We start from the raw sequence: 13,081 nt of genomic DNA on the forward strand, positions 1-13,081 counted from the left end.
TCTCACTTCTGCTAATAAAGCAAACATGTAGCTTCTGCTTGCTTCTGTGGTTATCCTAAATCCTCACCAAATACTGCTGTGAGTGCCAAAAATCAATAAATGTTCTTTTTCCTCCACATTTACTCCGTTATACAGAGCAGGAGACACAAGGGATACTGGCATTTTTTCCAGCACAGTCTGTGTCTGCACACTTCTTTTATGCACATCATTCCTGACAGTGTCACCAACTCATCCCGTACTTTTTTTTTTTTAGTAAGTAGCAGAAAAGCACAACCAAAGCAAAGCAATTATTAGAGCCCTTTGCTCCTCTATCCACTTTGATGTTTGCTCTGTGGACACTTTGCCAGCACAGGCCCAAGACAAAGGACATGAAGGCTCTAACAGGTAACACCACAGGCTACTGAACACACAGCTTACAGGACATCAACTCCTCTGAACAGATACAAGCATAACCCAATGTCTTTCTCCTGCAATTGGGCACAAGGATATTGAAGAGAACCATATAACTTTTATTAAGGGTGGCATAAATGCAAACCAGACAAAAAGTTTGGCTTTGATGATGCCCATCAGATCTGCACACTTGTTTCAGGTGTGTTAAGGTGTCACACTGTCTCTCACACAGAAACGAGAGAGACAGGATGCTCAATTTCTGCCCACCAGGTTCCCACTGGCATCGACAGGATTCTGCACATTGTGCTACACCATCATTCCTCACAGCTCACACATTTCACATCTTCTGGGGATCATTTCAAAGCAGGCGTTCAACATGGTACAGGGAAAATACCCCAGTGGAGAAACAATACCACAGGAATCTGATATATTGTTCATATTCTCCATGGCAACAAATCATAATGCTAGAAATATGGGGAGAGCAAGGATCTGATGTTTTTTCAGTTGGAGACCTGTACGATTCCAAGAAACATAATCAAATACTTTTGTTTCTTTTTCAGACTGTTTGTACATTTTGCCATGGTTGTTTCAAAAATTGCATTTAAGCCCAATCTTACACAGTCAGTGCTTTTTGATGTTCCCCAGGGCTTCTCAAGATGCCCATACTGACTTGTAGTTGATTATTACAAAGCAAAGGGAATTATTATTTCCACCCTACATGCTTTACGAACAGCTCAAATGGCTTTAGAGCACTAAAAACTCCTGGACTTCCCACTGCAACTAAGTGCTTCCCTGCTGCAGAATTTTACTTTAATGCCCAGATCACACACTTTCTGGCTAGAAAACAAATTCTTTTTGACACTATATATGCCTTATATTCTCATACATAATTACCTATACTGACTACTCAGGCTGAGAACTACTATGAACTGAAAAATTTTACGTGATACAGTCATATTTTAGCAATTTTCTTATTATTTTCATTATTTATCTACTGTATACAAAAAAAGCTTATAAATCCCTCTCATGGGCAAATAATATATTTCATACCTCAGAATCTTATTTATCAGAATTATACTAGCTCTTTAGCATTACCAGTACAGATTTATCAGCATTTTAATTAAGCACTTTCAGCTGTTCACACAAAGCTTTACTCATGGGTACTTTGTTTTTTTGGTTTTTTTTAATGGCACATTCCACTACTGCAGGCCTCTTTTTTTTTAAACAACAGCCTTTTACTTATTGTTATCTATTACTGCATAAACTTGACGAATTAGAACTTTCTGTCAATAAAGGACTGGGTTGTGCTTTATAAATTTATCCTCACTTGTTGCATTCATGTTTACACTATATATTAATATATTGTATATTGTATATTATATATTGCATATTATATATTAAATAATCATCTGGCTTTCTACCCAGAGGCTCTGTTCCCTGCAGCACTTTCTTATCAATTACAAGTAAAACTAAGCCAACTCACAGAAACATTCAACATAATCAGAAAGCCACAGCCCAGTCCTTGTAAGGAAATATTGTTTCCTGTAAAGACATCTACTATTTGCATTCAAGTGACAGTCAAAGAAAGTTTCTACAGCCACCATCTACCACTGCTTGCTTCTCCAGCCCCAGGTCAGGCACTGCTATGGCAGGAGTAGCCTTAATTCTCTTCACAGTAGCTGGTTTATGGCTCAATGTGCTGGAAACAGTGTTGATAATACAAGGATGTTTCTGTTATTGCTGAGAATTGTTTACACACAGGGTAAGGCCTTTTCTGCTCCTCACATCACACCATTAGTGAGGAGGGTAGGGGGAAGCAAAATTTGGAAGAGGACACAGCCAGGACACCTGACCCCAGCTGACAACAGGGATATCCAATATAACACCATGCTCAGCATTGACAGATGGGGGATGAAGGAGGAGGAAAAGGGGGATGTTCAGAGTGATGGCTTCACTTTTACTCTTGAGATTCTCTCCCCCATCCCACCAGGAGAGTGAGTGGTGTAGGGCCGAGTTGATGAGGTTTGTCCATGACACGTGCCCAGTGTGGGCCTCAAAGCGTTGGAGATAATTACAGATTTGATTGGAATGTACTAGATTGAATTTACAGCTGTTACTGCTGGTTAGCTATTAATCAGCAGCTTCTGTGTTTGCCATGGGGCTTGCTTCCCTTACTGTTTATTAGTCTACTGCTCATTAGTAGCTACTTTTTGCTTTTGCAGCTTGCTGTACTGCTTATCATCTGACTGCCGGCCTGGGAGCATTTTGACAACAGCAGTGCCTGTGTTCCTGGGCTGGCAAGTGGCCAGGGCATCTCTGCTCTTCTGTGCACTGGGCAGACTGAAACTCCAGTGTGAACTCACCCCAAAGGGGCTGTGGACGAGCCCCTGTGACCAAAGGACAGCCCTGGTGTCCCTGGCTGTGAAGAAGCCCATGAGAGCATGGACATCTCGAAACGCCTGTGGCTGTGCTTACTCCTGTACCACAGCTGGTACCTCTGAAGGGACTGTGCTCCAAGGGTGAGCCCACCCTGGAGAAGGCACCCCCTGAAGCCCCGTGGCTGGGCATCAGGCCATGCTGGCTGTGGCCAAGGCCACCACTGACTGCAGCCATGGGGAAGGCAGCAGCAGGTTTATTTCTGAAAGGATGGTGGCTGTGGGTAAGGCCATGCTGCAGTGAACAGCTGTGTGGGGCTTTGTTGTTTTGGGAGTTAAGCCACAGCAAATCCCCAGATGAACTCTGCCAGCACTACATCTGCACATTCCTACCCAAGTCCATGCAGCAAAAGAATTAGACAAAGTAGAGTTTAGCTTCTAGGCCCTGTCTTGGCCTCAGCTCATCAGTTACCACATAAGCATTCAAAACATGAAACAAAAGCTGCTGAAACAACCCTCTTACTCAGAGCTTGTCTTCAGTACTCTGTCTCCTGTTCCCATGACTAAGTGCTAAATGACAGCACAGACCTTATCAATGTGATAGTGGATTGCTGAAAAACTACATCTTACCCCTCACTATATGACAAAACTACTGTGGGACAGTTAAATAAGGCCTACTTCAATTTCTGACCTTAAATGGAAACCCCTGCCATAATTTCAAACATTGCTAATATCTCTATAGAGTACAGACAGAGTTTGACTTGCAATACTGATTTTGAACCTCTTCCTCTTTTCTACAGATAAAATTACCTATTAGAGCCATCTGCACAATCATATAAGTATACCTATTCACCATCTCAGCCAGCAGTTGGAGACAAAGACAGGGCAAACTCAAATATCATGCTCAATGTATACAACTTTCTTTTGTTGAGCAGTTACCATATGACCTTTCACTTGCTGAGGAACTCTGGTTCAAGAATTCAAATATGATATTGTAACTCCCATCTAACACTTCTTTAATGGCCAAGCAACTCCTTATCATTAATGCCAAGCATATAAAAGAGAGAGCCCTTTACTGTCTTTCTATAGATTTACCAAATGGTATTTGATTAAAACACACTTCAGGGATGTTTAAGATGAAAATTCTGATTTATTTTCAATTACAACCTTTTTTCTAGTAGTGATCTATCTAGTGTTTCCTAAAATGAAATTCATACATAATATGATAATACAGGGTTTCAGAGGTTCTACCTTGGAAATAAGATGAGGTTCAACAACTCAAATTTGCAACAGGATGTCAAGTGATGCCCTAAATACTACCAACTTCTTTGTGGTACTGTGCTTCCTACTCATAGTCCCACCTGGTGTGTGAACTCATTATCTGGACCTCACACATTTTTGATGGCAAATGTCTGAATAGTTGTTTTTCATGTTCACTATTTCTGCAGAGTTGTGTAATCATTGAATTCCACTGGAATTTTATACCTAGTTGCTATTGTCTTTAACATCTACCTTTCAGAACAGGGTCTCAAACCTAATGACCTTTAAACTCTTAAAATATGGGAACTCATCCAAAGCAAAAAGACTATCTGAAACTTCCTTAATGATATTTCTACAAGAGAAGTGGAGAACTTCAACATTAATAGAAGCTTTTAATAATAAAGGAGGAAATTGCTCCTACATAGCTTACTCACACTCAGGAGCAAAAATTAATGGCTCTATTCAGCTCAGCTCTGAATGCACTGCATACAAACAGCATAGAAAGTTATTCTTTGTAAAAGTGATTAAAATGAATAGTTTAGGCGTTTCATAGTGAAATCTTACCATCTCGCCTGTTGAGTTTGGCAAAGCTGGGACTGTAAGTACTGGAGAGCTCAGAGGAACTGGTAAGTGCAGCTGAAGGTAAGGGAGATACCAACGCATCATCACAATTATCTAAAAAGGAAAACAAAACATGCAGAGGTCATCATATGAGCAACACATATACCAACTTGTGCTGTCTGTAGGTGGTGCTTTTCCTGCTTAGTAGACAGAGAGTGGTCACACAGCTTGAAATGTGCTTGAATTCACATGTGAGAACTGAAATCAACCCTCCAGAATGTTCCAGTCTGGTGGGACAGCAACCACATGGGAGCTGCTGTTAAGACATTGAGTGCTTGAACAACTAGAAAGTGTTGTCCTTTCAGTGAATGAGATTTATAGTCTGCCCTGCAGTTAAAGAGGGTATTGACTCTTGTTGCAAAAGCCACTAGAAGAGCGCAGTAATGCCCTGGCAGACCTTAGAGAACACCCAGGTGTTCTGTGTCCAGAACAGCTTTTCCACAGAACAGGTGTGTAATGCAGGAGCTACAACTTCATATTTCTGTGTGGAGGTGACACACAGGAACATGCCACGGAGGCTTTTGCAACATGTAAAAGTGTGCCCTGTGTTTCACAGGTGTCTCAGGCTGCACTAAAATCTCACAATCTGAACATCTCCGTCATTTCTTCCCCAAGCTCACACAAACCTGCAGGGCCAAATTAGTTTTGTTCATTCACATGAGTAGCCTCTGCGTTTCTCCACTCCTTCTTTCACCTCTGCTTCCGAGGACAGATGGGCTATGCTAACACTCAAGTGGAATTTTTGAGCCCATAATGTTTGAAAAGGGATGGAATTAAATAAAGTAAATGTTCTCATTACAATGCTGTCACATAAACGCTCATGAACATTATGCGGTGTTTCAGTAGGGAATAATAATAACGATGATAAACTCCTCTTATTTTTAATTGAATCTCTCATGGAGCAAACATGGACCTAATTACTGGAAAAGGCCTGCAGGTCACCAGGATCTCAGGCCATCACAGTGTTCTTGCACTCAGAGAGTAAATATGCAGTTTGCAAGGATTGGGGGTGAAGGAAGGAAGGGCTACAAAAGAAAGAATAAAGGCAAAACTTGCTTGATAGTTATGAAAACCAATTCAAATTATTCCAAACAGAGTGATACCTTTTCCATATCGAGACAGATTACATTAAAATATTTCAAATGTCTTTCTACAATGACTCTCTAAAACAACCCAGACACTTTTGCAATCAAAATCCAGCTCTATATGAAAGAAAATCAATATAATTTAGATCAGTGCATTAAATGATGGATCTCAAAATCCAAACATCTATACAAAACCCTTTCTATCTCTTTGATTCCTAAGAGTAAAAATACCTAGCAAGAACTGCCAGATAGATAAATTAGGGACAAGTCTGCACTGATGTTGTAGCCACAAGGATAATTAGCCAACAAAACAAGTATCATGGTCCTGAGCAGTTTCCCTATGATTTACACCCTCTGAATCTCAAAGAGAATTTCTGAAAGGTCCGTGGAGTGCCAGCCTCCTGGTAATCCACGAGATCAGGCCATGAGATTATATTCTGTTCAGACTTAAAAAAATCCCAAACAAAACAACTGTAAATGGAGGGTCTCAAATTCACTGTCACTCATGACCTGAACAGAGATTTAAACAAATACTGGAAATGGTGAGCTTGTAAGGGCACTGAATTCACCCAAACTTCGCATTCTATAAAACCTGCAGAGGGGTTGGGAACCTCTCAAAAGAAGGTCCAAAATCCTAGCGGGCAGATCTACAGGACTATACAGCAACACTTAAAACATGAGGCTGGAAATAACTGGCTGGAAAGAGCAGGGATTTCACTTTAAACAGTAACTAGATTGCTGGCTCTCTTCAGCTCCCTGTGGTTGCTCCTGGGCCACGGGAGAACTCAGCACATCACCCAGCCTGTGATCCAGCTGTCCGTCACCGTTCCCCAAAGGTACAACTGGAAACCCACAGGACATGAAGTATCTCAGCATCACAGCAAGAGGAAACCATTTCAGAGCAACACATTTAAGGTTTTTCCTGGGATCTCTAGGGGCTCCAGGCTGAGAAGTGACAATTAGCTCCTATAACTATAAGATGCTTTGTCCGAATTTCCATATCCTTTGCTTCCGTCCCAATGCACATTCATCTGTATCTCTGCTGCCACAGCACTGCAACATCATTTCCACACTAAATTCTGGGGTCCTTATTTTGCTTTGTTCTAAAAAAGAAAGGAAAAAAGAGAAAGAAAAAAACAACTGAACTACAGCTAGGAAACCTTCCCTGAATTAATATCTAACTATAAAAACATGTAAGTTTAAGGCTTCAGGATTTAGGACAGCATTAAAAAATTGATGATAGTTCTAAGAGCACCAGGACTAATACAGCCTAACTTTCAACAGATAAGAGAGTAATGATTGATTGACTCAGAGTACATGCAGGAATTTCCTCCAAGTGAAGATTATTTTTGAATGGATACTCTGACAAGATGCAAGGTCACTCTTCACCCTTCACTCAGTCAAAACTAACTTTGCCCTGGAGGCTGAACCAAGAGCTCTACATGCACAGACCTACAATGGCAAAGTTTTTACACAGCAAATGAAATTCTAGAGTACAGCAAGTGCTTGGGATGCACCAGTCAACTTGTACATGCACAGCAATCCAGATCATTTCCAGAACAGCTCTGATACATCCCTTCTCAGAGACCCAACACATTCACATTTGAGACTGATACCTTTTGTAAAACTTAGCTGAAATAGGGTACAGACTTCAAAAAGGTGGGATATGCATGTACAGCAAGGGTCATTCCATTGGCCCTGCTTCAATGAGAAGACAATATTGAAAAGCAAACAAACCATCTCAAGATTAAAACACAGCTCTCAAGATTAAAAAACTCTCCAATAAAGGATGTTCTTATCATGTTTCCTTTTGTAATGGATGCAGACAAGAAAGAGATGAAAAATTTTGTGCTTATACAATATCAGAGAAGACCCTTGGTAAAACCAAAAGCAAAACCAGCATATCCTGATTTCCACCATATGATCCCAGCACATTTCAAGAGGCTTCATATCCTCAACTTGATGTGACAGAAATAAATATTATTTCAGGTGCTCCCACATTTACAGCTCCTTACCTGTAGTTCCTGACCTATTTCTCCATTTGCTTTGGAAGTCTGCCTGTCAGAACAGGAACTTTGCTTTTCAGAGTTAACTGCATAATACGCCTATTAAAAACATTGGGTTTAGCAATGAATAATTCTACACTACAGAACCATTTAAAACATTTTGACATCCACGAAAGCACATTTACATTAGCCAGTTGTCCAGTTGTTTTCTCCAATGTTTTCCTTGACAGGATAATTAGCAAAGAAATAATGAAAAAGAGGGTCTAATTGTACTTACAAGCCAACTTTTTTAGGCAAACCACAAAACAATATAAGATGTTGATTTGCATTTGAGAAAAGGCTTGACCCTTTTAACCTGACTTTGAATATGTCAACTTCTGGAAAACAAGCAGTTACTGACAGCATTTACAATGTCTTGCGTGTTAACAGAACTTTCATAAGCAATCTTCCTTCTGGAATTAAGAAAAATAGTTACATATATCAACCCGAATTTTCTGTGTTTTATTCACTAATGTTTTTTAGAAAATAATGATAAAATTAACAAAAAAAATAGGAGAAGTTAATCTATTATCTTTTTTATTTTCATACTATGAAATTGTATGTCAAGCTCTCCTATCATTATAATCATTAATTATTGTTGTTAATTAATGATTGTTACTTACACGAACAATCTCATATCACCATCAATGCAAATTATTTGACAAGCCACAGTAAGATCTATGCTGCAGCTCCTCTATTAGCAACCATAAGCATCACAAAATAAATACCACAAAAGCAGCACTCAGAGTAGGAACACGGGACTGGTGCACCCAATGTTGCAACTGAGGGAAGGTGGGGGACAGGACATAGCATGCAACCACAGCCAAAACTCCTCCTCTCTGCAAAATACCAAAACTGAAGATGAAAAAGGAGAGAGCTATAACCCAGACAATGATGTGGTTAGGCCCCATGATGGAGTCAAAAAGACAAATTCAGAAGGGGGTACCTGTCATGCCTCCTGTTCTATGCCATGGTAATAAAAGCATTTGAAAGGAAGGTGCCTCCTGTAGGTGCTTTACTTCAAGAACACAGGGCCTGGCACATCACCAAAGAGCTCCTGCCACAGACCTTGCTCATACATCTCTGCTGAAGCAGATGCAAGAGGTGCACTGAGGGCAGGAGTGCTTGTGATCAGCTGTGCAAACTCCTGCCTGAAGCACAATCCCCAAATTTCAAAGGGACTTTTAGAAAGACTTCACAGAATCACAGACCTCTCGCACACTGATTATTTAAATACAGATATGTCCATTTTATAATAAACATGAAGGAGATTTCAGGGTAAACCAGAGGCCTTGCAGCTTAAGAGGTCTCACTTGGAAATTAAAGGCACATTATTTCAGTGAGACTTTTGTTGCCAAGATATAATTTTATTCATTATTAAAATACCAGCAGAGTTATAGACGGTACTGAAGTTAAATTGTGTGCATCATTTTGATTGCAATTGTAAATTGTCTCTGTACTGGGATTTGAAGTTGAAAAGATTAACTGGTATTTATAGGCTAGATAAAATTCCTCTTAGCATTACCCACTTAATGGCATACTTTGTTTTAAAGATGTAAACCATGCTTTTTATACCATGCCTCTTAACAGTCCCCAGGAGTGACCACTGATACCTTTCACTTCATCTGTCTTTCTCCTGCCTTTTGTAGGTACAATTCTCTTTTGAAAAGGCAAAAAATACCTACTTGGACTTACTGTGGAAATTAACCTTCACTGTTATAGTCCAATGAGATACATGTACATGGGGGAAGGAGGAGATTGTGTGAGGGGTAAAAACAACACAAAAGACCCAGGAAGTGCAGTAACATGGAGTATGGCTACAGATTTGGAAGAGACTGGGAGATTATTTCCATATCAACAGTCCCCACAAAAAGCCTCTCACAGTAACTGCCACCTACAACTAGGTTCTACTACCAATTTAACAACCTTAGTAAATGATGCTTGAAAACATGACGAGAAAAAATAAAATAAACCCCAAACAACCTGTTTTTCTGTAAAAAGAAATTCCTTCTTTTTTCTTTTTTTTTTTTTTTCCTAGAGACTGGCTACACGTACATGCACAGCTGTGAACTCCATCTGTTAGCTGAAATGCATGGCATATTTTTCAAGATATAAGACACTAGAGAAAGTACTTAACAACACAATGTTCCTTTTTCTTTTCGCGCTATAGTGCAAATAAACGTCCATAGTTAAGCTAATCATGAGCTCTTCCTAAGCAACTGCAAATTACATAAGTGTTCTTTCATATGCCTGTAAAGACATAAAAGTATTACTCAATCAGTGCATTTATAGAGTCTCTTTTATGATACAGAGTGCACGCATAACCTTGTTTCACAAAAAGTGGTCAAGTCTGATTTTGAATGACTCCAGGGGCTCTCATAAAACTGATTCAATACCGGGTCTTATTTTTTTACTGAAAGAAGCATGTCTGCCATGTAACTCCTACTCACAATAATGAAGTAGAATTGCATTTGAGGAACAGAGCGACAGGGCTCAAACTATGAATTTCAAATAGCCATCAGTGCAGTTCCAGTAAACTAATATGCAGAAGCAATTCTTGTTTTGAGAGGGTGAAAGAACATCAGACTAAGCCAATTACCAACAAAATATAGTTGAAGAAGAACGATCTGAAGTTAAAGGAAGAAGTGTTCTCTGATTTCAGCTCTGTCACAGTCTATGTCATTTAGGTGAGTCATGTCTGCAGCTACAAAATGAAGGTACCATCACTTTATCTTATACTACAGGCTTTTCATTAGATCAGAGGCTTGTTGTCAGACGGGAATGAGCTGTTGTCAATGAACAGCAAATCCATCACAGAAATCCATTTCTGACACTCAAAAATTACTGAAATTGCTCTATATGGAAAACAAAAAAGGACCACAACAAAAGGATGTGCTGACTCAGCCTTCCAACGTTTATGTTTCAATGAACAACCTGCAAAAGCATATTATTGTCCAAAGCCATGATTTACTCTCAGCAGGTGTAACAGCAGTTGCCAGAGATTCTTACCACTTTCTTTGCAAAATATAATGCTTCTTTTGCCTATTTGCCTCTCCTTTCCACATTTCTGATATCCTGTTAATGTAGGAGTGCTTTGATCTTTGACCTGAGAGCAGAAACCTACAAAGCTGACACAACAGATGAAGTAAATTTTATACCTGAAGTCTGCCCTTTTGACATTTAACACACTTTAGCAAAGAGACAGTATAAATCCCCTCACACCATGGTAGGGAAATGTATCCTGAGATTACCTTTCTGTACAGGAAAACACAGGCAAGTGACTTAGTCAGCACAGGGGAGTTTTTGTTACATTATGAAAAAAAAAAATCTAAGAACATGGAGAGCCTTTTCTCTGGCCACACAGCATCACATTTTTATCTTGGCCTACATGAGACTTGTTACTCATGCACCTCAAGCAAAGCTTTAAAGTTTATATATACCAAAGACCAAGACTGTCTTTTAACATTTCAGAAGTTTTAGCAACACTTACAAAAACTTGATGCCTTTCAAAAGCATCAGACCTTGCTACAAGCTCTGTTCACCATAGGCCATCAGAGAAGGAGTTCAGGGCACCATCAATTAAGTCATGGATTCTAAAAAACAGAATAGCATTTGCCTTAAATTCCATAATACAATTAAAACAATACTAAATTTGCAGGAAGAAGTCTTAATGTATGTGCACCCACCAGCAAGGCTGCTGGGACCATTATTAGAAGAAAAACAGAAGAATTATCAGAGCCAGCTGGACTGAGTTTTAGAGATATTCACCTACAGGAAATTAAAATGCAGAGGGGGTACAGCAGATTTTCTGCTGATGTTACTCAGTGTTAAAATTGTTCAGGAATTCATTGGTGAAGCAGTTTTTCCAAATTTTACAAATAGAGTTTTTTAAATGGAATGTAAATACTTGTTTCACTAAGAATAGGGTTTATTGAGGAAAACCCAAACAAACAAGCAGGAGAGAAAAAATAAAAAATTCTGCACAAAACAGCATATAGGTTATCATGATGACTAGAACACGAAAACCAGTTTGGGAAACATAAGTGCTTTATTTGCAGGTTGGAGAAAATTACAATATCAGATAACTAATATCACTAATAAAAAAAAATCCATTTTCTAGTAAAATTTGGTGAAAGAATCGTTTCAATTATTTAAGTAGAGCCATTATATTTTCTACCACTTAATGTTCAGGCAAATGAGACAGAAACATAGTTCTGACTACTTAGAATCACAGAACAGTATCACAGAACCATTAAGGTTGAAAAAGACCTCCAAAAGCATGGAGTAGAACCTTTGACTGAACACCACCACATCTACCAAGCCAGAGCAGTGCCATGTCCAGCCATTTCTGGAACGTTTCCAGGGATGGTGACTCCACCACTTCCCTGATAGCCCATTCCAGTGTTTAACCTGTCAGTAAAGAAACTCTTCCTAATGTCCAACCTGAACCTCCCTTGGCACATTTCTTCTTGTCTTGTTACTTATCTCCTGGGAGAGAGGCTGACCCTCACCTGGCTGCAACCCCATTTCAGGCAGCTGTAGTTAATGATAAGGACTCCCCTGAATCTTCTTTTCTCCAGGCTTTTTCCCACCTCTCCAAGCTGAGAAATCTTTCATACAGAGGGACATTTATGCTATTCCCCACATTTTGGGTCACTTTCAAATTTAATGTGCTTCTGGCAGCACAAACTTCAGTGGCACATCTCAACACGAGCTGCTTGTCACCATCACACCTGTGACCACGGACACCCAAGATCAGACCTGTAAGGGAAGACTCTGCTGCCTTTGTAGAGATGCACAGTGTTAGCTGGGTACCTTAGAGAAGAAAAGCAAGAAGCCAGTTACCATGATAGGCTTCCTTTTGGGGAGTCACACAATTTTCATTGATTCACAGATGAATGCAAGAAGGAAAATAAAGGAAGAATCAGCCCTTTGTAAGTTCTTGCCTTATCCTGCTTCCCCAGCACAGCACCATGGTTCACATACTCCCAGTTTCTTTGAAGCCACACAGTTTACCCCCACCTTGGAGCAAGACCCTGGAGTATCTGCATGAGTGTGATGCCTCAATCCCACTCTCTCTCTTTCTAACCCAATCACTGCTTCAGAAGTGCAATGAGGTTGGACAACATCCATCATGTGGGTAACTCCATCAGGCCACAGCTTCTGCCTTCCTAAAGAAGATTTTTCTGCTCTGGTTCCTACGGACTTCCATGGAAAAGGGCTCATTTATACAGGCAGACCTTGCAAAGACTTTCAGACAATGCCATAACTTTGTCTGGTAAGGTTATATTGTGCACATCTAAAT

General features: G+C 39.8%; 1 protein-coding gene across 1 annotated transcript in view; it reads right to left on the reverse strand.

The window, feature by feature from the left end:
* CNTNAP5 (contactin associated protein family member 5) overlaps positions 1-13,081 on the reverse strand; it is a 269,761-nt gene that overhangs the window by 197,222 nt on the left and 59,458 nt on the right. The window contains exon 2 of the mRNA XM_063400823.1: positions 4,590-4,700. Within this exon, the coding sequence (XP_063256893.1) occupies positions 4,590-4,700 (111 nt within the window). The remainder of the gene's footprint in view (positions 1-4,589; positions 4,701-13,081) is intronic.

Source organism: Prinia subflava, chromosome 6 (genome assembly GCF_021018805.1).
Source record: "Prinia subflava isolate CZ2003 ecotype Zambia chromosome 6, Cam_Psub_1.2, whole genome shotgun sequence".
In the NCBI taxonomy this organism is placed as follows: domain Eukaryota; kingdom Metazoa; phylum Chordata; class Aves; order Passeriformes; family Cisticolidae; genus Prinia; species Prinia subflava.